Source organism: Tursiops truncatus, chromosome 11 (genome assembly GCF_011762595.2).
Source record: "Tursiops truncatus isolate mTurTru1 chromosome 11, mTurTru1.mat.Y, whole genome shotgun sequence".
NCBI lineage: Eukaryota > Metazoa > Chordata > Mammalia > Artiodactyla > Delphinidae > Tursiops > Tursiops truncatus.
Window position 1 is genome coordinate 72,149,299 of NC_047044.1, and position 24,688 is coordinate 72,173,986.

Genomic DNA, 24,688 nt, shown 5'->3' on the forward strand with positions numbered 1-24,688 from the left:
CAAAGTAATTTCAGATTACAAAGGAAATTTTGATAATTGCTCAAATAATGATAATCTAAATTATAGTATGATACCTGTAGCTTTATTCCAATATCTTTTCCACAACAAATAGAGGTAATTCTGGATTTTACTTAGAGAAAGTAAATTGAAACTAGATAATGTTTCTTTTTGATATCTACTAATTGTAAGCAATCTATTTCTTTTGTTTGGACTACGTTTATACTTTCTGATGGGCCAGAGCAAGTGTTGTGGTAATTGATCTACCTGAAATATTTAGAAGATAATCTGAATAGGTCTATATATCTAGAAAGGAAAGTTTAGTAAAGAGTACTTTGAGTCCTTATCAATTATGTATAACTGTGGTAGCACTAGAGAAACTTGAGCTAACTTAAAATGTTAAATTCCAGGCCTATGAGCAGGAAAAAGGATCACATGCAAACTAATCGTATAAACATGGGATATAGGGTCCTCCATTTTTTTGTGCTTTCAAATAGATTCAACATCAACCCAAATTTCCTTGATGTAGCCTTTCCAGAGAATTCAGTTGTAACTTTATAGTAGTATTTTTAAATAAATTATATTAATAAAATCTATTATTAGAGTATCCTTAGTTGCTATGTACCTCAATAAACACATATAGAATGTGTTATTTTTACCATTTCACATGATCATAAAACAATTGAGAAAAAAATGGAACTTTAATAAAGCAATATTTTTTGGGTCCTTAATGAATATATACTTTTACGAAATATTTTTGTATAATTTCACCAATATTCCGTTCACATAAATTTTCAAAATAGCAATTTTCATATTCTATTAAATCATTTTGAGTAACAGTAAATCAAATAACAAATCATGTAGACATTTAATTTAAATCTCATCCTGATTGAATTTTTTAAAACTTAGTAGCTAAGAGTGTCTTCTTTTTAGTTCTGTTTTTACTTTTTTAGATTTTGAGAATGCATATTCAACATATTATTAGGCTTATAAACACAATAAGAAATTAAGCATTGCAAAGCAAAACTCAATTATAATTAAGAGTTTTTATGAGATAAATTTTCATATCTGTTCATCAAAGAGAATTGACAGATTTCAGAAGTCATAAATAATATTAAATGAATCTTTTAAAGAAGTTACAAAGTTTTAAAAATAAATTTTATTTGTTTATTTACTTAGTTATTTATTTATTTTTGGCTGCGTTGGGTCTTCACTACTGTGTGTGGGCTTTCTCTAGTTGGGGCAAGCGGGGCTACTCTTCGTTGCGGTGCGCAGGCTTCTCAGTGCGGTGGCTTCTCTTGTTGCGGAGCACCAGCTCTAGGTGCGCGGGCTTCAGTAGTTGTGTCACGCGGGCTGTAGAGCGCAGGCTCAGTAGTTGTGGCACACGGGCTTAGTTGCTCCGCGGCATGTGGGATCTTTCCGGACCAGGGCTGGAACCCATGTCCCCTTCATTGGCAGGCGGATTCTTAACCACTGCACCACCAGGGAAGTCCCGAAGTTACAAAGTTTTTTAAATTAATTTTTATTGGAGTATAGTTGCTTTACAATGTTGTGTTAGTTTCTACTGTACAGCAAAATGAATCAGCTATACATATGCACATATCCCCTCTTTTTTGGATCTCCTTCCCATTTAGGTCACCACAGTGGATTAAATAGAATTCCCTGTGCTATACAGTATGTTCTCATTAGTTGTATATTTTATACATAGTATCAATAGTGTATATGTGTCAATCCCAATCTCCCAATTAGAAGTTACAAAGTTTTGCTTCTTCAAATTCCTTTTACAAAGAAAACATTTGGCAGCCTTATGCATATTGATACCTTTGAGGTCCCATAAATTGCTGCAGTGAACTAAGTGGTGCTCCAGTTACTAAAAGAAATATTTCTAGGTAAACGAGATACTTAAATGTTTAACAGAATATACTCTCTAAAATCTAGGTAATTATGTATTTATTATTTATTAATCATGTTGAGAATAATCCAAATTTACTATGGGAATAAAACCACATGTCTTTTAGCTGGCTAAATAGAAATTCTTTTGTATCTTCTTTTTTTCTTTGTTTTTTTAAATTGAAGTATAGTTGATTTACAATGTTATGTTAGTTTCTAGTGTATAGCAAAGTGATTCAGTTACATATATATTCTTTTTCATATTCTTTTTTAAATTGACCTATAGTTGATTTACAATGTTAATTACTGCTGTACATCGAAGTGATTCAGATATATATATATGTATATATATATATATATATGTATACACACACACACATTCATACATATCTATACATTCTTCTTATATTCTTTCCCATTATGGTTTTTCATAAGATATTGAATATAGTTCTCTGTGCTATACAGTAGGACCTTATTGTTTATCCATTCTATATGTAAAAGCTTACATCTGCTAATCCCAACCTCCCACTCCATCCCTCCCCCAAACCCCTCCCCCTTGGCAACCACCAGCCTGTTCTTTATGTCTGTGAGTCTGTTTCCATTTCATAGAGGGGTTCATTTGTGTCATATTTTAGATTCCACATATAAATGACATCATATGGTATTTGTCTTTCTCTTTCTGACCTCACTTAGTATGATAATCTCTAGTTGCATCCATGTTGCTGCAAATGGCATTATTTCATTATTTTTTTATGGCTGAGTAGTATTCCATGGAATAAATACACCACATCTTTATCCATTCATCTTTCAATGGACATTTAGGGTGTTTCCAAGTCTTGGGTATTGTGAATAGTGCTGCTATGAACATAGGGGTTCATGTATCTTTTTTTTTTGAATTTTATTTTATTTTTTTATATAGCAGTTTCTTATTAGTTATCCATTTTATTCATATTAATTTATATATGTCAATCTCCACTATTTCATCTTCCAGGTCACTTATCTGTTCTTCTGCCCAGTTATTCTGCTATTGATCCCATCTACAGTATTTTTAATTTCATTTATTGTGTTGTTCATCATTGTTTGTTTCATCTTTAGTCCTTCTAGGTCCTTGTTAAATGTTTCTTGCATTTTATCCATTCTATTTCCAAGATTTTGGATCATCTTTACTATCATTCTGAATTCTTTTTCAGGTAGACTGCCTATTTCCTCTTCATTTTTTAGGTCTGGTGCATTTTTATCTTGCTCCTTCATCTGCTGTGTGTTTTTCTGTCTTCTCATTTAGCTTATCTTACTGTGTTTGGGGTCTCCTTTTTGCAGGCTGCAGGCTCGTAGTTCCCATTGTTTTTGGTGTCTGTCCCCAGTGGCTAAGGTTGGTTCAGTGGGTTGTGTAGGCTTCCTGGTGGAGGGGACTAGTGCCTGTGTTCTGGTGGATGAGGCTGGATCTTGTCTTTCTGGTGGGCAGGTCCACGTCTGGTGGTGTGTTTTGGGGTGTCTGTGGACTTATTATGATTTTAGGCAGCCTCTCTGCTAATGGGTGGGTTTGTATTCCTGTCTTGCTAGTTGTTTGGCATAGGATGTCCAGCACTATAGCTTGCTGGTCGTTGAGTGAAGCTGGGTGCTGGTGTTGAGATGGAGATCTCTGGGAGATTTTCACCATTTGATATTATGTGGAGCTGGGAGGTCTCTTGTGGACCAGTGTCCTGAAGTTGGCTATCCCACCTCAGAGGCACAGCACTGACTCCTGGCTGCAACACCAAGAGCTTTCATCGACACGGCTCAGAATAAAAGGGAGAAAAATTAGAAAGAAAGAATTAGTATAAGTAGAAAGAAAGAAAGGAGGGAGGAAGGAAGGAAGGAGGGAAGGAAGGAAAAAAGATAAAGTAAAATAAAATAAGATAAAATATAATAAAGTTATTAAAATAAAAAAATAATTATTAAGAAAAGAATTTTTTAAAAAAACAAAAACGGACAGATAGAACCCTAGGACAAATGGTGGAAGCAAAGCTATACAGCATAAATCTTGCTCTCAAAGTCCACCTCCTCAATTTGGGATGATTCGTTGTCTATTCATGTATTGCACAGACATCAAGTTGATTGTGGAGCTTTAATCTGCTGCTTCTGAGGATGCTGGGAGAGATTTCCCTTTCTGTTCTTTGTTCTCACAGCTCCCAGGGGCTCAGCTTTGGATTTGGCCCCGCCTCTGCATGTAGGTCGCCAGAGGGCGTCTGTTCTTCGCTCAGACAGGACGGGGTTAAGGGAGCCGCTGTTTCGGGGGCTCTGGCTCACTCAGGCCGGGGGGAGGGAGGGGCACGGAGGGCGGGGCGAGCCTGCGGCGGCAGAGGCCGGCATGACATTGCACCAGCCTGAGGCGTGCCATGCGTTCTCCTGGGGAAGTTGTTCCTGGAACCTGGGACCCTGGCAGTGGCAGGTTGGACAGGTTCCCACAAGTGGGGTGTGGATAGTAACCTGTGCTCGCACACAGGCTTCTTGGTGGCGGCAGCAGCAGCCTTAGCATCTCATGCCCGGCTCTGGGGTCTGCGCTTTTAGCCGCGGCTCACACCCGTCTCTGGAGCTCCTTTAAGCAGCGCTCTTAATCCCCTCTCCTCACGCACTAGGAAACAAAGAGGGAAGAAAAAGTCTCTTGCCTCTTCAGCAGGTCCAGACTTTTCCCCGGACTCCCTCCCGTCTAGCCGTGGTGCACTAACCCCCTGCAGGCTGTGTTCACGCCGCCAATCCCAGTCCTCTCCCAGCGCTCAGACCGAAGCCCGAGCCTCAACTCCCAGCCCCGCCCGCCCCGGTGGGTGTGCAGACAAGCCTCTCGGGCTGGTGAGTGTCGGTCGGCACCGATCCTTTCTGCGGGAATGTCTCCGCTTTGCCCTCTGCACCCCTGTTGCTGTGCTGTCCTCCGTGGCTTCGAAGCTTCCCCCCTCCGCCACCCGCAGTCTCCGCCCGTTGAAGGGGCTTCCTAGTGTGTGGAAACCTTTCCTCCTTCACAGCTGCCTCCCGCTGGTGCAGGTCCCGTCCCTATCCTTTTGTCTCTGTTTATTCTTTTTTCTTTTGCCCTACCCAGGTACGTGGGGGGTTTCTTGCCTTTTGGGAGGTCTGAGGTCTTCTGCCAGCATTCAGTAGGTGTTCTGTAGGAGTTGTTCCACGTGTAGATGTATTTCTGGTGTATCTGTGGGGAGGAAGGTGATCTCCGCGTCTTACCCTTCGCCATCTTCCCGTAAGCCTCTATATATGTCAATCTCAATCTCCCAATTCATCACACCACCACCACCACCACCACCACGCCCCCCCATGCCACTTTCCCCCATTGGTGTCCATACGTTTGTTCTCTAAATCTGTCTCTATTTCTGCCCTGCAAACCGGTTCATCTGTAGCATTTTTCTAGGTTCCACATATATGTGTTAATATACGATATTTGTTTTTCTCTTTCTGATTTACTTCACTCTATATGACAGTCTCTAGATCCATCCACGTCTCTATTGACCCAATTTTGTTCCTTTTTATGGCTGAGTAATATTCCACTGTATATATGTACCACATCTTCTTTATCCATTCATCTGTCGATGGGCATTTACGTTGCTTCCATGACCTGGCTATTGTGAATAGTGCTGCAATGAATATTGGGGTGCATGAGTCTTTTTGAATTATGGTTTTCTCTGGGTATATGCCCAGTAGTGGGATTGCTGGGTCATATGGTAATTCTATTTTTAGTTTTTTAAGGAACGTCCTTACTGTTTTCCACAGTGGCTGCACCAAATTACATTCTCACCAACAGCGTAGGAGGGTTCCCTTTTCTCCACATCCTCTTCAGCACTTGTTATTTGTAGATATTTTAATGATGGCTATTCTGATTGGTGTGAGGGGGTACCCCATTGTAGTTTTTATTTGCATTTCTCTAATAATTAGTGACTTTGAGCATCTTTTCATGTGCCTATTGGCCATCTGTATGTCTTCTTTGGAGAAATGTCTATTTAGGTCTTCTGGCCATTTTTGGATAGGGTTTGTTTGGTTTTGTATTTGAGTTCAATGAGCTGTTTGTATATTTTGGGAATTAAGCCCTTGTCAGTCACATCATTTGCAAATATTTTCTGCCATTCTGTTGGTTGTCTTTTCATTTTGTTTATTGTTTTCTTTGCTATGCCAAAGCTTGTAAGTTTGATTAGGTCCCATTTGTTTATTCTTGTTTTTATTTTTATTGTCTTGGGAGACTGACCTAAGAAAACATTGGTACAATTTATGTCAGAGAATGTTTTACCTATGTTCCTTTTTAGGAGTTTTATTGTCTTTAAACCATTTTGATTTTAAACCATTTTGATTTTATTTTTTTGTACAGTGCGAGGGTGTGTCCTAACTTCATTAATTTACATGTGGCTGTCCAACTTTCCCAATACGACTTGCTGAAAGACTGTCCTTTTCCCATTGTATATTCTTGCCTCTTTCATCAAAGATAAATTGACTGTAGGTTTGTGGCATATTCTTTTCCAGTATAGATTATTACAAGATGTTGAATATAGCTCCCTGTACTGTATGGTAGGACCTTACTGTTTATGTATATATAGTAGCTTGTATCTGCTAATCCCAAACTCCTAATTTATCCCTCACTTTCCCCTTCCCCCTTTGGTAATCATAAGTTTGTTTTCAAATGAATTTATTTACAAAATACAAAGAGACACAGACATAGAAAACAAACTTATGCTCTTTTTTAAGATATTGCCCTTTCACATAGGTAGATAACTAAGTTGAAATGAACTTTTTTGTCTCCATAATGGTTTATTGAATGCCTACTATGTGCCTGTAGTGCTGTACTAAGTGCTCTACATTGCTTTATAAAAACCTACTGCTTCATTTAATCCTCATAACAAATGCAATAAAGTGAGTTACTTTACAAATGACGTAACTATAGCTCAGAATTTGGGTCACATTGCTAGTAAATGGTGAGATTGGGACTCCAGTCCAGAACCATCTCCCCAAAGCCTATTATCACAACCATGACTCTATACTATCTTCCCCAAAATGTAGATATAAAATATAATTTTATCAAATATTTCCAGTTAATCAAGTCTTATGGTAGAATCCTGTAGAAACACCATTGAAGTGAATGTTCAGATGTATTTTAATCATTGCAGTCTCAGTTATGTATTGTGTCATGGCTGTTCTGTGGATTGAATTATATTTGGGGTTTATGCTAAGGCTGTCTATACTTCTGATTTACATTAAGTTGGAACTGGCATCACTTTGTAAGTTAGCTAAAGTACTGACTCCTAATATTTCCTTGTATTTCTTCTTAGTAGTCTCAGGATACCAACTAAAAATTTGTTCACTGGCCCTGATGGTCAGTATCTATTTTATGCTACTGTTATTATTACCAGATATTAATTTAAGATAATATCACATTATATAAATGCTTAAAGTGATGGAAATAAACAAATAACTTTTTGTCCTAATTCTGTTTTTAAAAAATATATGGTTAGACTGGAGAGGGAAAAAAATCAGAGAGCAGGAGAACACATACGGAATATGGTAGAAGAAAAGTGACTAGAAAGGTGCGGCCACTTGGGAAAACAATTGGTCAGTTCCTCAAAAAGTTAAACAGAGTTACCATATGCCCCACTACTAGGTGTATGCCCACTATTCATAATAGCCAAATAGTGGAAACAACTGAAATATCCAGATTAACAAAATATGGAATTTAATTCAGATATTAAAAGGAATGAAATACTGCTACATGCTACAACATGTGTGAACCTGAAGATATTATGCTGAGAGAAAGAAGACCACATATTGTGTGATTCCATACATATGAAAATATGTGAAATTCCCAGAATAGGCAAATCCACAGATACAGAAAGTAGATTAGTGATTGCCAGCTGTTGGGAGGAGGGAAGGACTAGGAGTGCCTGCTCTTAGGTATGGAGTTTCTTTTGGGGGTGAAGAAAATGTTCTGGAATTAGATACTGGTGATATTTACATGAGCTTGTAAATATACTGAAAATCATTGAATTTTACACTTTAAAAGGGTAAATTTTATAATGTGAATTATACCTCAATTTAAAAAATATGACTAGAGATTCCTTATATTTGCAAAGACTCCATTGAAAATCTTATTACATGAATGCATATATGTATAATTGAAATATAAATATTTTGATTTTCAAATATTTGTTAAATCTGTTATAAAATAAATTTTTGTGCTTCAACTAAATCCTTTGCATGTTATGGGAAAATAGGTAGAGAATTGATCTACAAACACAGTTTGTATTTAAAACCTTTAATTCTCTCTCTCTGTACACACACACACACACACACACATTTTTTTTAAGTTGCTATAAATAAATCTTCACCCCCAACTTCTTTAGGGTGTACAGTTGACACTTGAGCAATGCAGAGGTTAGAGGCGCTGACCCCAGCACAGTTGAAAATCCATGTATAATTTATAGTCGGCCCTTTATGTATAATTTATAGTCGGCCCTTTATATCTACTGTTCCACATCTGCAGATTCAACCAACCACAGATTGTAAAGTACTATAATATTTCCTATTTTAAAAAAACCATGTATAAGTGGACCCATGCAATTCAAACCCATGTTGCTCAATGAGGAACAGTATTTTCAGAGAGCAAGAATAGTCTCTAATATAGACATAGTATGATGATCAAATTTATGAAAATTAACACTGATATAATATTATCTGAACATACTTTTGTTGGTTCTCAAACCGGCCCTTGTACACAGTGGGCAAGAAGAGACAGAAGAAAGAGGCAGACCACTCCAGATTGGTGGATGGCAGGTTTAATAAGCAAGGAAATTTACATTTGAGGCTTGTCATGGGCAGCCTCAAGATGAGCCTCTCCACTTCTATCCACCAGAATCTTAAAAGTTTATATAGAGGCCTTCATGGGGTTCGGTCATGTATACCATCCATATGGTCTCAACACCACATTGCTCCCTCAAGTCTGTGTCCTTGAAAATAGTTGGCAGCTGTGGGAACTGTGGGTTGAGCATACATTCCAAGGTCAGGGAAGAGGGTTGGAGCGTCAGATTGCCTGGGTCCAGCTCAGAGGTCAACTGGCAGTGAAGTCCTCTTGATTACCTCCTCCAACAACTTTCCACGTTCAAAGTTTGCCAATTGTCATAATACTATTCTTTATAATAACTTGTTTTTCTCAGTCCATCATCATACATTGTATTTTAGTTGCCATGTTGCTCTAGTTTCTTTTAATGTGAAAGAATTCCTTAGCCTTTCTTTGTTTTTTATGACATTGATATTTGTAATGAGTGCAGGACTGTTGTTGTTGTTGTATATTCATAAAATCCCACAATTTGGGTTTATCTGATAGCTTCCTAATGAAACAATATAGTTTACACATTTTTTTGCAATAATACTACCTGCATTAGTTTTCAAGATCTACTGAAACCAAAAACTCGCTGGTCTGAAGCAACAGAAATTTATTTTCTCACAGATCTAGAGGCCAGGAGTCCAAAATCAAGGTGTTGGCAGGGCCACCCTCCTTCTGGAAGCTCAAGGGGAGAATTTTTTCTTACCTCTTCCAGCTTCCAGTGGTGCCAGGCTTATGACAGCATAACCCCAATCTCTGCCTCTGTCTTCACATGACTTTCCTCCCTGTGTTTTTCCTCTTCTTTAAAGGTATTTATTGGATTTAAGACCCATCTGGTTAATCCAGGATAATCTTATCTCAAGATCCTTAACTTAATTACATCTGCAAACACCTTTTCTTTTCCTAAATAAGGTCACATTCACAAATAATACGGGTTAGGACTTGGACATATCTTTGAGGTCCACAATTCAACCCTGTATACTTCCTAAATGCTGTTGTGATCTTCTCAAAGGGTAGTATCAGGATGCAGCAAATGTACACAGAACGAGGAAATAGATTTTTGTTCAAAAAATTATGAATTCATGCTGATATTCTAATTCAAATTAAACGTTACAGAATATTTTTCTCACCTTCCCACATTTCATATTTGTATCTTCCTTCTTCCACGGCGAGAACCTTACCTCCTAACGTTATTAAAATGTTTACTTATTTGATCAATCCTACAACATAGTTTCAGAATTGCTAGCCTATAGCAACAAGAAACATGAACAATTAGTTTTAAGGTTTCTTTAGGGTTTTCAACTGAAATTATGTAACCAAATTTGAAAGTTACTTGGATCAGTCCCTCCTCCCCATTTTATGTGGTTATGTTATTCATTTGATATACTTTTCAGTTCATTTGTTTCTGTTTGTACTCAATTTTAGGGTTTATTCCTTCATTTTACTGGTTAAATTAAAAAAAATAATAACACTTTAACATGATTCTAAGAGTAAAAACTATATAGAAAGTATTCTTAAAGAGGTCTTTTCCCTCCCTTATCTATTCTGCCTTGTTCCTCCCATCTCCTATAGGTAACTGATTTCATTAGTTTCTGGTTTACTGTTTCCTTTTGTAAATATAAGCAGACAGATGTATATTTTCTTATTTTGCTTTCATTTTACATAGAAGTGGTATACTACATATTAGTGGTTCTATCAAATGGGGATGGTTTTGTCCCCTAAAGGGACAAAATAATATTTGGAGACTTTTTTTTTTGTCACTGCTGCAGTGGATGCTAGTAGCATCTGGTGCGTAGAGATCAAGTGTTCCACTAAACATCCTATAATACACAGGATATACCTCAGTGACAAAGAATTATCTGATTTAATAACTCCATAATACCACTGTTGAGAAACCCAACTATATATCTACTTTGCACTTTGCTTTTCAACTTAACAATATATTATGTAAATCACCCTATATCAATTCATAGAGATCTTCCACATCCTGTTTTATAGCTGCATAGTGCAGGTTCTATAGTTTATTCAGTCAGTCTCCTTTGTATGCACATTTAGGTTGTTCTCAATATTTTGCAATAACAAAGAATGCTGTAATGGATAACTTTGCACATTTTTTTGTTGATGGTGGTGTATTTTTGGAAGTATATCTTTAAAATAAATTCCTAGAAGTGGGTCAAAGACCACATGATATATTGGTTTGTAGAATCCTCTCCAAAGGGTTGTACCATTTTGCATTTTCACATTGTATGAAAATACCTTGTGTCTCCATAGGCTTGCCAATTGAGTGAGTTGTCAAACTTTTGAACTTCTGCCAATGTGATAAGTAAGAAACTCAGTATAGTTTTAATTTGCATTTCTCTTATTTTGAATGATACTTTTTAAGTTTTGTTTGTTCACATTGCTGGGTCAAAACCTCAGATTTTATGTTTAACACAAATAGTTTTAGATGAAATACAGAAGCAACATTTATAAAATACAACAGAACAAGTATGTATTTCTATGCTGAAAACATACAAGTATTTCTTGTAGAAACTTTTCGTGTGGCTATGTCTCTATATGTTTTTACATGAATATAACAGTGTTTTATCCTGCCACGCCTGAGAGAGAAATACTCATCACCAGGTAATAAATATAATCCTAGAAATATGGTATTTAAAGTCTGCTCTGGAGTTTTCAGACCACCAGGATGTCACATTGAGTAAACTAAACTGATTTTGTACTAAGATTCTTGTGTTCTTGGTGTTTTACAGGCCGTACATGTCTCTTGGAAGTCTTCGGGATCAAGTCATTTATCCAGATTCAGTGGATGACATGCATGATAAAGGCTATACAGACCACGATCTAGATTGTATTCTACATAATGTTCACCTCTATCATATAGTTCAAAGAGAAGGAGGTAAAGTCTATAATTTGTGTTTTTTTCATGTATTTAAATTAATTTTTAAAAAGAAAACTTGGGTTTAATTTGAATGTATGCTGTTGTTGGAACATAAGCACACAAGTAAAGATGGAGTTTACAGCTTTTGTTGCTTTTCCATTCTTGACATGCTCTTTTCTGCTTATGTTATATTTCATGCAGCACACTAAGCTTTTTACTAAGTCTGCTGCTAGCATTTTTTTTTTTTTTTTTTTTTTTGCTGCTAGCATTTGAAAACAGTTTTTTTTTTGGTCATATTTTAATGTACATGTGTCCCTGAGGCCATAGTCAATCTAAATGTATGTAAAGTTCATGACAGAAATATTCTCCTGTCAAACTCTCGGCTTATATTAAATGTAATAATTTGAGAAGTAGGTATCACAAACTTATTTATTTTCAGAACCACAGTCTTACCAATACATTTTTTTTTCTCTAAAGCAACACACAGAGAATTAGATAAAATATAGAAACTTCTGTACTGTAGTATTTCAACATAAAACATACTTTTGAAAGAGTAGGAATAACAGTTATACATATTAGCTCAAAAAAGAATTACTTTCAAAAACACAGAATTACTTTCAAATAACTTGATAAAAATATAATTTGATAGCCTAGAAAAACTAATGAAGTAGCAAGCTAGAATTCTAGGTTAAATTTTGCATGGGTTTTATGTTTTACTTTTTAGCCCATTTACATTATCAAAAGAAGCAGCATACTGCAGTAGTTAAGAATGTAAGCTTCAAAGTCAGAGTTCTAGAATCAAGTCTTAAATAGCTGGGGGACCTTCAAGATGGCGGAGGAGTAAGACATGGAGGTCACCTTCTTCCCCACAAATACATCAAAAATACATCTACATGTGGAACAACTCCTACAGAACACCTACTGAATGCTGGCAGAAGACCTCAGGCTTCCAAAAAGGCAAGAAACTCCCCACGTACCTAGCTGTGTGGCTGACAGGGTCTCAGTGTGCCGCTTGGGTGTCAGGCCTGAGCCTCTGAGCTGGGAGAGCCGAGTTCAGGACATTGGACCACCAGAGACCTCCCGGCCCCATGTAATATCAGTCAGTGAAAGCACTCCCAGAGATCTCCATATAAACGCTAAGACTCAGCTCTACTCAAGGACCAGCAAGCTCCAGTGCTGGACACCACATGCCAAATAACTAGCAAGACAGGAACATAATCCCACCCATTAGCAGAGAGGCTGCCTAAAATCATAAGTTCACAGGCACCCCAAAGCACACCACTGGACGCAGGCCTGCCCACCAGAAAGACAAGATGCAGCCTCATCCACCAGAACACAGGCACCAGTCCCCTCCACCAGGAAGCCTACACAACCCACTGAACCAACCTTAGCCACTGGGGGAAGACAATAAAAAGCAACAGGAACTATGAACCAGCAGCCTGTGAAAAGGAAACCCCAAACACAGTAAGTTAAGCAAAATGAGAAGACAGAGAAATATGCAGCAGATGAAGGAGCAAGGTAAAAAACCCACCAGAACAAACAAATGAAGAGGAAATATGGAGTGTACCTAAAAAAGAATTCAGAGTAATGACAGTAAAGATGATCCAAAATCTTGGAAATAGAATGGAGAAAATACAAGAAACGTTTAACAAGGACCTAGAAGAACTAAAGAGCGAACAAACAATGACGAACAACACAATAAATGAAATCAAAAATTCTCTAGAAGGAATAAATAGCAGAATAACTGAGACAGAATAACGGATAAGCGACCTGGAAAATAAAATAGTGCAAATAACGACTGCTAACCAGAATAAAGAAAAAGAATGAAAAGAATTGAGGACAGTATCAGAGACCTCTGGGACAAGGTTAAACACACCAGCATTCTATTTATAGGGGTCCCAGAAGAAGAAGAGAAAAAGAGACAGAAAATATTTGAAGAGATTATAGTTGAAAACTTCCCTAATATGGGAAAGGAAATTGTCAATCAAGTCCAGGAAGTGCAGAGAGTCCCATACAGGATAAATCCAATGAGAAACATGCCAAGATACATATTAATCAAACTAACAAAAATTAAATGCAAATAAAAACTATTAAAAGAAGCAAGGGAAAAACAACAGATTACAAGGGAATCCCCATAAGGTTAACAGCTGATCTTTCAGCATAAACTCTGCAAGCCAGAAGGCAGTGGCAGGACATATTTAAAGTGATGAAAGGGAAAAACCTACAACCAAGATTACTTTACCCAGCATGGATCTCATTCAGATTCAACAGAGGAATTAAAAGCTTTACAGACAAGCAAAAGCTAAGAGAATTCAGCACCACCAAACCAGCTATACAACAAATGCTAAAGGAAATTTTCTAGGCAGGAAACACAAAAGAAGGAAAAGACCTACAAAAACCAACCCAAAACAATTAAGAAAGTGGTAATAGGAACATACATATCGATAACTACCTTAAATGTAAATGGATTAAATCCTCCAATCAAAAGACATAGATAGGTTGAATGGAAACAGAAACAAAACCCGTATATATGCTATGTACAACAGACCCACTTGAGACCTAGGGACACATACAGACTGACACTGAGGGGATGGAAAGAGATATTCCATGCAAATGGAAATCGAAAGAAAGCTGTAGTGGCAACTCTCATAACAGACAAAAAAGACTTTAAAATAAAGACGAGACAAAGAAGGACACTACATAATGATCAAGGGATCAATCCAAGAAGAATACAATGATTGTAAATATTAATGTACCCAACATAGGAGCACCTCAATATATAGGCAAATGCTAACAGCAATAAAAGGGGAAATTGACAGTAACACAATACTAGTAGGGGACTTTGACACCCCACTTTCACCTTTGGACAGATCATCCAAAATGAAAATAAGTAAGGAAACATAAGCTTTAAAGGACACATTAAAGAAGATGGACTTAATTGATATTTATAGGATTCCATCCAAAACAACAGAATACACTTTCTTCTCAAGTGCTATGGAACATTCTCCAGGATAGATCATATATTGGGTCACAAATCAAGCCTTTGTAAATTTAAGAAAATTGAAATCATAGCAAATATTTTTTCGGACCACAATGCTATGAGACTAGATATCAGTTACAGGAAAAAAAAACTGTCAAAAATACAAACATATGGAGGCGAAACAATGCACTACTAAATAACCAAGAGATCACTGAAGAAATCAAAGAGGAAATCAAAAAATACTGAGAAACAAATGACAATGAAAACACGATGGCCCAAAAGCTATGGGCTGCAGCAAAAGCAGTTCTAAGAGGGAAATTTATAGCAATACAATCCTACCTCAAGAAACAAGAAACATCTCAAATAAACAACCTAACCTTACACCTAAAGAAATTAGAGAAAGAAGAACAAAAAAAACCCAAGTTAGCAGAAGGAAAGAAATCATACACATCAGATCAGAAATAAGTGAAAAGGAAATGAAGGAAACAGTCGCAAAGATCAATAAAACTAAGAGCTGGTTCTTGGAGAAGATAAACAAAACTGATAAACCATTAGCCAGACTCATCAAGAAAAAGAGGGATAAGACTCAGGTCAACAGAATTGGAAATGAAAAAAGAGAAGTAACAACTGACACTGCAGAAATACAAAGGATCAGGAGAGATTACTACAAGCAACTATATGCCAATAAAATGGACAACCTGAAAGTAATGGACAAATTCTTAGAAAAGCACAACCTTTCAAGACTGAACTAGAAAGAAATAGAAAATATAAACAGACCAATCACAAGCACTGAAATTGAAATTGTGATTAAATATCTTCCAACATGTATGGACACCACAGGGAGAAAGAGGTGGGTAGGGATGTTGTGATGAATTGGAAGATTGGGATTGACATATATACATTAATATGTATAAAATAGAAAAATGATAAGAACCTGCTATATAAAAAAATAAATAAAATAAAATTTAAAAAAGTCTTCCAACAAACAAAAGGCCAGGACCAGATGGCTTTACAGGTGAATTCTATCAAACATTTACGAAAGAGCTAACACCCATCCTTCTCAAACTTTTCCAGAATATAGCAGAGGGAGGAACACTCGAAACTCATTCTAGGAGGACACCATCACCCTGATACCAAAACCAGACAAAGATGTCACAAAGAAAGAAAACTACAGGCCGATATCACTGATGAACATAGATGCAAAATTCTCAGCAAAATACTAGCAAACAGAATCCTACAGCACATTAAAAGGATCATACACCATGATCAAGTGGGGTTTATCCCAGGAAAGCAAGGATTCTTCAATATATGCAATTAATCAGTGTGATACACCATATTAACAAATTGAAGGAGAAAAACCATATGGTCATCTCAATAGATGCAGAAAAAGCTCTTGACAAAATTCAACACCCATTTATGATAAAAACCCTCAGAAAGTAGACATAGAGGGAACTTACCTCAACATAATAAAGGCCATATATGACAGACCCACAGCCAACATTGTTCTCAATGGTGAAAAACTGAAACCATTTGCACTAAGATCAGGAACAAGACAAGGTTGCCCACTCTCATCACTATTATTCAGAATAGTTTTAGAAGTTTTAGCTACAGCAATCAGAGAAGAAAAAGAAATAAAAGGAATACAAATCGGAAAAGAAGAAGTAAAGCTGTCACTGTTTGCAGATGACATGATACTATATAGAGAGAATCCTAAAGATGCTACCAGAAAACTACTAGAGCTAATCAATGAATTTGGTAAAGTAGCAGGATACAAAATTAATGCACAGAAATCTCTTGCATTCCTATACACTAATGATGAAAAATCTGAAAGAGAAATTAAGGAAACACTCCCTTTTACCATTGCAACAAAAAGAATAAAATACCTAGGAATAAACCTAGGTAAAGACCTGTATGCAGAAAACTGTAACACACTAAGGAAAGAAGTTAAAGATGATACAAACAGGCAGAGAGATACACCATGTTCTTGGTTTGGAAGAGCCAACATTGTGAAAATGACTATACTACCCAAAGCAATCTACAGGTTCAATGCAATCCCTATCAAATTACCAACGGCATTTTTTACAGAACTAGAATTTAAAAATTCACAATTTTATGGAAACATAAAAGATCCCTAATAGCCAAAGCAATCTTGAGAAAGAAAAATGGAGCTGGAGGAATCAGGCTCCCTGATTTCAGACTATACTACAAAGCTACAGTAATCAATATAGTATGGTGCTGGCAGAAAAATAGAAATATGGATTAACGGAACAGGATAGAAAGCCCAGAGATAAACCCACACTCATATGGTTACCTTATCTTTGATAAAGGAGGCAAGAATATCTAATGGAGAAAAGACAGCCTCTTCAATAAGTGGTGCTGGGAATGCTGGACATGTAAAAGAATGAATTTAGAACTCTCCTAACACCATACACAAAAATACAATCAAAATGGATTAAAGACCTAAATGTAAGGCCAGACACTATGAAACTCTGAGAGGAAAACATAGGCAGAACACTCTATGACATAAATCACAGCAAGGTTTTTTTGACCTACCTCCTAGAGAAATGGAAATAAAAACAAAAATAAACAAATGCAACCTAATGGAACGTAAAAGCTTTTGCACAGCAAAGGAAACCATAAACATGACGATAAGACAACCCTCAGAATGGGGGAAAATATTTGCAAATGAAGCAAGTGACAAAGGATTAATCTCCAAAATATACAAGCAGCTCATGCAATAAATATCAAAAATAAACAATCCAATCCAAAAATGGACAGAATACCCAAATAGACATTTCTCCAAAGAAGACATACAGTTTGCCAACAAACACATGAATAGATGCTCAACATCACTAATCATTAGAGAAATGCAAATCAAAACTCCAATGAGGTATCACCTCACACTGGTCAGAATGGCCATCATCAAAATATCTATAAACAGTAAATGCTGGAGAGGGTGTGGAGAAAAGGGAACCCTCTTGCACTGTTGGTGGGAATGTAACTTGTTACAGCCACTATGGAGAACAGTATGCAAGTTCCTTTAAAATCTACAAATAGAACTACCATATGACCCAGCAATCCCACTACTGGGCATATACCCTGAGAAAACCATAATTCAAAAAGAGTCATGTACCACAATGTTCATTGCATCACTATTTACAATAGCCAGGACAGGGAAGCAACCTAAGTGTCCATCGACAGATGAATGGATTAAGAAGATGTGGCACATATATACAACGGAATATTACTCAACCATAAAAAGAAATGAAATTGAGTTATTTGTAGTGAGGTGGATAGACCTAGAAACTGTCATACATAGTGAAGTAAGTCAGAAAGAGAAAAACAAATACCGAATGCTAACACATATGTATGGAATCCAAAAAAAAAAAAAAAATTGGTTCTGAAGAACCTAGGGGCCAGACAGGAATAAAGACACAGACGTAGAGAATGGTCTTAAGGCCACAGGGAGGGGGAAGAGTAAGCTGGGAATGAAGTTAGAGAGTGGCAGGGACATATATACACTACCAAATGTAAAATAGATAGCTAGTAGGAAGTAGCCACATAGCCCAGTGAGATCAGCTCGCTGCTTTGTGTCCACCTAGAGGGGTGGGATTGGGAGGCTGGGAGGGAGACGCAAGAGGGAGGAGATATGGAGATGTATGTATACGTATAGCTGATTCACTTTCTTATACAGCAGAAACTAACACATTGTAAAGCAATTATACTCTAATAAAGATGTTGAAAAAAAATCTTAAATAGCTCTGTTCTCTGTATCCTCACCTATAAAGTGGGGATAAATATCTACCTTATAAAGATTCTGTGAAGATTAAGTTAGACTGTATGTAAAGTATTTAGAACAGTGGCACATAGTAAATGTGCAAGAATCAGTTGCTAAAGGTAATAGAACTAGTTGATATTGATACCATGATATTTTGTCTTTGTGTGATGGTACTTGATATTTTATATAGAAAGTTCACATGTATTATTTTATTGATCCTTACAATAAGTAAATGAGTTAGGCAAAAGAGGCATTATTCTATTTATTTTATTGTGCTTATAATATCATAATTCATAAGTGCTGTAAATATGGAAAGCAGGTTGTCTTTTTGTTTCATATGGTCAACTTTTCCCCAGTTTTAAAACACTGTGGCTGAATAACAACTGCCTGTTAATTTGGGGTAAGTTATTTTGGGTAAGTTTGAAATCGAACAATCTGAATAGAAATTTATAGTAAACATGAGATATTCTATCCTTTTAGAAGTCAAAAGAAATTCTGGAACTGTTTTTAAGAATTTTCCAACCTTAATAGTGTAATAGTAATTGTTATGGTTTATTGAGTACTTACTCTGCAGAATATAACATATTAAGCAATTTACAGTGTCATCCTGCTTAATATTTGTGACTGCCTCATGATGTGGGTTTTACCAACTCTCTTTTACAGATGAAATTCAGAAGTTTAGTAGTTTCCCCAGGGCCCTCAGCAAGTGGTGGGACAGGGATTCAAACACCGATGGGACGTGAAAGTCAATATTCTATATTAGGCTATGCCACTGCGCTATGCTATCTTAGGTTCTTAGATACTAATAAGATTTGCTATATCCTTACACATAAAAAAACAAATGCTAAGGAAACCCACTTTACTTGCCTAGTCCTTAAAACCTGAAACTTGTTTTAAAGTAAAGCAGGAAAGCATTTAAATTTGCAAGGACATCACTTACTCTGGAAGAAGCATGCTGAAGTTCTAGTAAGATTAGCTAACACTTTGCTTAGAGATATTCTTTGCTTTAGTAAAAGATGGATTTTAAAACTATGTTTTTATCCATCAAAGATATTACAAAATAGAAAGGAGTAGAAGTGTTAACGAATAGACGTGAACTAAAGCAGTTTGTTCATCTTTAGGAAGCAGGAATACTGTTCACTTCTTAACTGACTTATTCTCACCATTTCAACATCAAATATGATATTATGACTTAGAGTTTTGATTTATATGTTCTCTGATCATGAAATATTGCCTACTAAAACTTTTGGGTTTAGTGGAACAAAGGACATGATTTATTTAAAATACATAAAATTAAAGCTTCCTTTGACCCAAATACTTTTGTCTTGTGCATTCTCAGTGGAGGGGGGATATTTTCTTAAGCCCAGAATTTTTCTCCACTGTGTAGCAATCTGAACCTATTTGTCAAATCCTCACTTATGTTTCATAAATGCTATAAAGTTAAGTCATAGAGAAAATTTTATTTCAACAGTTTTCACTAGAAGCAAGAACTTTGAACCACATGGCATTTAGAGATTGCTTTTTCCTAATTTAAAATTATGGTTTTAAATAGATAGAAAATCCCTGGAAGTTTGCCCAAGAATGAACACTGGTCCCTACTGGGGAGTATCACTGGGAAACAGGGAAAGTCTTATTTTCAATCCAGGGCACAAGAAACAATGAAACTCTACTTCTTATTTCCTTTCCCTTTGACCAAGTTTATTTAGAAATTTTAATAAAGATGAAAGTTCAGCTGAGGAAGAATAAAGAAAGCAAAGAGCCTGGATTTTTTCCAAATGGAAAAATTAAGCCTTGAATACTCTGGGATTTGGAAATGTCGTGTGTGTGTGTGTGTGTGTGTGTGTGTGTGTGTGTGTGTGTGAAGTTTTGACAGTCATTTTCCTCTTTGAAAATCAGGTTTTGCCTAGTCTGCTCCATTTTATGATATTCCTACTTCAGAAAAATACTTGCTAGGGCTGTCTTCCTAATAGGCCCCATGGTTTTGTTTCTAAGTAACATTTTTTTCTTATTACAAAATTAAGAAAGACCATAAAAATAATTTTAAAATAATAAAATTTTCAAATATTATAAAAATGTATAGCTTAGAAAGTAAATGTCTCATAATTCTATTCCCAGAGAGATTGTGTATGTGTATTTATTTACAGAAATGCAATCATAATTTATATATGTATATGTGTTCTTCTAGTGAAAATCATAGAAAGAAAATTTTCTCTATGACTTAATTGTATAACATTTATGAAACATAAGTGAGGATTTGAAAAATAGATTCAGATTGCTATACAGTAGATAAGTGTTCTGGGCTTAAAAAATTTTCCCCCTGCCAACTGAGAAGGCGAAAGAGAAAAGTATTTGAGTCAAAGGAAACTTTAATTTTACATATTTATATAAATCATGTCCTTTGTTCCACTAAACTCAAAAGTTTTAGCAGGCAATCGAAAAATCTGCATATAACTTATAGTAGGCTGTCTTTAACCAAGTTTCCTCCATATCTGCCATTCTGCATTTGTGGATTAAACCAACTGCAAATTGTATAGTACTGTAGTATTTACTATTGAAAAAAATACCTGTATAAGTATTTCACAGTTCAATCTGTGTTGTTCAAGGGTCAACTGTATACAAATACACACACAATTCTGCAATTTGGTTTTCCATATAAAAAATATTCTAGGTACATTTCTATATCAGTATGTATTGATCTAACCTATTTTATTAAAAAATAGAAGGCTTGCTTTTTGAATAAATAGCCAACAGAAAGTCCTGCATATAAATAGATCTGCATATAAATCCTAGCTCTAATATATAGCTGTGTAAAATTTGATATATCAATTTCTCCATGAATTTCAGCTTATCGACCTATAAAATAAAACTAATAATAGCTACCTAATAAGGTTGTGAAATATATAATGAGAAAACTCATATACAGTGCCAGTCAGATGGAAACCATTTAAGTTAGCTCCTGTCATACCCTTTGTAGACTTTGCAGTAAGCCTATGCAAATCTGTTGATCTTTTCTCCCACCACCCTCCAAAATAAGTCTATCAACTCTTTGGAGATATTCAGAAACAAACACATTTTCAAAGTGTCAGTATTTGGAATTCTTAGAAGACGTTTTGTCAATGTAAGTAATTATTACTTGTAAAAAATATCAAATCTAAATTAAAATGCTTAAAAATAAGGCTCTCTAGCTTATCCAAGCATTTCTGAGGAATATCAGGTTCTTTGTGTTAATAACTTAAACTTGCTAGGAATCACTTGTCTAGATAAAAACTGTAAAAGATGCTCTCTTTAGTTAAAAGATGCTTTATAAAATATATACTTATATATATTTTAAAGGATGGGATGCTGTTATGGACTGGAAAGATGTCCTGTCAGGAGGGGAAAAGCAAAGAATGGGCATGGCTCGCATGTTTTACCATAGGTAAGTATATTATACTCAAGTAATGACTATTCCATTGTTGTAACCAAAAAATGTTTGAATAGGATTCCGTGCCCTCATCTTTAGTCTGAAAATATTTTTCTGAAAAACTAGTGCTTAGAATTTACAGTTTTTTAATTTCCTAGGTTATTTTTTTAATGTGACAGAAATCTCCAAGTATTTAAAAAAAATTTTTTGTTGAGTAATGTTAGATGAAAAAATTAAATTTTTATATGTCCTAAGTTTGAAAATAGGATTATTATTAATTTTAAAATGTGAAGAATACATAACCACTGTTATACTGTTGTGAACACAGGAGGTAGACATTCAGTAATACATCTCAATTAAATTATTAAATTCAAACTAAATTAACTTTCTAACCACTCAGTAGCCTATAAAACTTAGTAGTGCTCTCCTCGTTGAAAATCAGAGGCATATCCAATGGAAAAAGGAACCAGCCAGCCTAAGTCTTCATGGACTCAGAAATAAAGAGATGCAGGAAAAAATTTCTCTTGATAAAACTTTTCTATTTGCAACCAGCTTCATAGCCTTTTGAATTCAAGGTACCAAACCTAAGACATTGAAAAGAAGTGTTAAAGCTATTCTGATTTATTCCTCTTTTTTGTCCTATTCTTCTGTGAAAAATAAATTCCCCCCCCCCCTTTTTTTTTTTACATTAGGCCTCTGGCAATGAAAACCTGAGTTGTTACTCACTTTTAATACTTTTATCTTGGGCAAAAAAGTCCAAGAGTTATGTACATGAATGCCTGAATAGACCATAAGCTGGGGCATATGCCATACTCTTGAAGAAGCTGCAGTGGAAACAATAATATCTTCATAGGGAACATTTAAAAGCTGATAAAAACCACACACAAAAAAATTATCAAGTAAGCCTCATTAAACACTTAGCAACAAGTTGGCTACCAATTTTTTTAAAATCTTTTATTATGGAAAAACCATTACAACTTCATCAAAGAAGAGAAAATTGTAAGATGAACCCCATATTCTCATCACACTGATTTAATACAGCACTTGATTTATCTATTTTTTATTTATGAAGCATTTTAAAGCAAATCCAAAATCATGGAATTTTTTCATTAAATACTTTGGCATCAATCTCTGAAATATTAGGATATTTTCTTACATAATATATCATAATCATAACTAAAAATTTGATAATAATCACTTAAAATCATTTAATGCCTGGTTCATATTCATTTTCCCTGATTGTCTCAAAAATATTTTTTTATACTTGGTTTGTTCAAACCAAGATCCAAGCAAATTTTATATACTGAATTTTGTTGTTATATATCTTTTAATTATTTTTTAAAGAGTCTCTTCTTCTCCCTGCCTCTGTCCCCTTCCCCCATCTTTTATTCCATTGACTTGTTAAAGAAACTGGGTCAGTTGTCCTGTAAGAATGTTGTCCTTTGTAGATTGGTCTGATTCCTTCCTCATGAGATCCCTTTACCTCTTTCCTCAATCTCCTATTTGTCTTGTAAACTGGAAATTAGAGCTAAAAGCTTGATTATATTTAGGTTCAGCCTTTTTGGTAAGAATATAACATAAAATATTTATCATTAAAAAAATAATTTAAACAACTTTATTAAATATAATTATATGTTTATTTTATAAAAGTAGAAAATATGATAAGTAAAAATAAGAAAAAAATCTGTTGTCTCACTACTTGTAACACATAAAATTTTGGTATAGTTTTTTCTCTATTTTGGTATACAAAAGTTGGTTGCTATTTTTTAATGTAACTACTTTCATACGTATATTGCAGTTTGTATCCCTCTTATTTTTTTTTGGCCACACCACACGGCTTGAAGGATCTTAGTTCCCTGACCAAGGATCGAACCCAGGCCTGTGGCAATGAAAGCACAGAGTCCTAACCACTGGACTGCCAGGGAATTCCCTATATCTCTCTTTTTATTTTGTATGCTATTATGTGTACTATTATGTAATAGCTAGCCAGGGTTTATTTATTAGTATTATCATTAGTGTTATTATTATTATAACAGTTATGTACCAAATACATAAATGTATTTAAGTATACAATTCTATGACTTTTGACAAATGTATATACATTATGTAACCAATATCCCAATTAACATAAAGAATGTTTCCATCACCATAGAAAGTCTCTCATGCCCCTTTCCAGTCAAATCTCTCCGCAGACAATTTCTGTTCTGATTTCTATCCTCATAAATTACTTCTCCTGTTCTACAATTTCATATAAATTAAATCATACAAATATGTATTATTTTTGTGTTATACCTGGATTTTATTAATGAAAAAATATTGTGTAATAACATGGTATTTGTAATAATGACACAGTTAGTTCAAGAATATGGCAAGCTAAAGAAGTATGAACCAAAACTTGTGAACTCAGAATTTTTAGTGAAGTGCATTTTGGAATGACCATTTTGAGATGATTTGGTGAGATTCAAGAGTAAACTTTACAGTGTGACGTTTATGACTAGCTGTTACCCACTATTACCCTGAATCTGTTTGAGCCTCATCCATAAATACTCACTAATATGATCCCCAGCATAATTGGTGAAATGTAATATGATGGAATGTAAGGTATGACCATAAATTTCTCACTGTGTCAGTGTGTTAATAAGATAAGCTCTGTAAGAAAAAACAACAGGCATTAATAAAAGATGCTAACCTAAATAGATTTTAAGTACCTATAACTTAAAATAAGTACTTGAAACTTTTGTATCTAAAATATTTTGGATATAATGTGGTACTGAATAAAAATAAAGTTATAACAGTGGAAAGAATTTAGTGCTCCACAGAAAGTTGAGGGGAGATGAGCAAGTTGAAAAGCAGAATTTATTGAGAAAAAAATAAAATGAAATAGAACTGCTAAATCCAGTGAAGGACCTGCACTGTTGGTG

The 24,688-nt window shown here is 35.3% G+C and overlaps 1 protein-coding gene across 1 annotated transcript in view; it reads left to right on the plus strand.

Annotated features, from left to right (window-relative positions):
- Positions 1-24,688, plus strand: part of ABCD2 (ATP binding cassette subfamily D member 2) — an 80,206-nt gene that overhangs the window by 36,511 nt on the left and 19,007 nt on the right. Inside the window, exons 7-8 of the mRNA XM_033865646.2 lie at positions 11,479-11,624; positions 21,698-21,782. Coding sequence (XP_033721537.1) covers positions 11,479-11,624; positions 21,698-21,782 — 231 coding nt within the window. The remainder of the gene's footprint in view (positions 1-11,478; positions 11,625-21,697; positions 21,783-24,688) is intronic.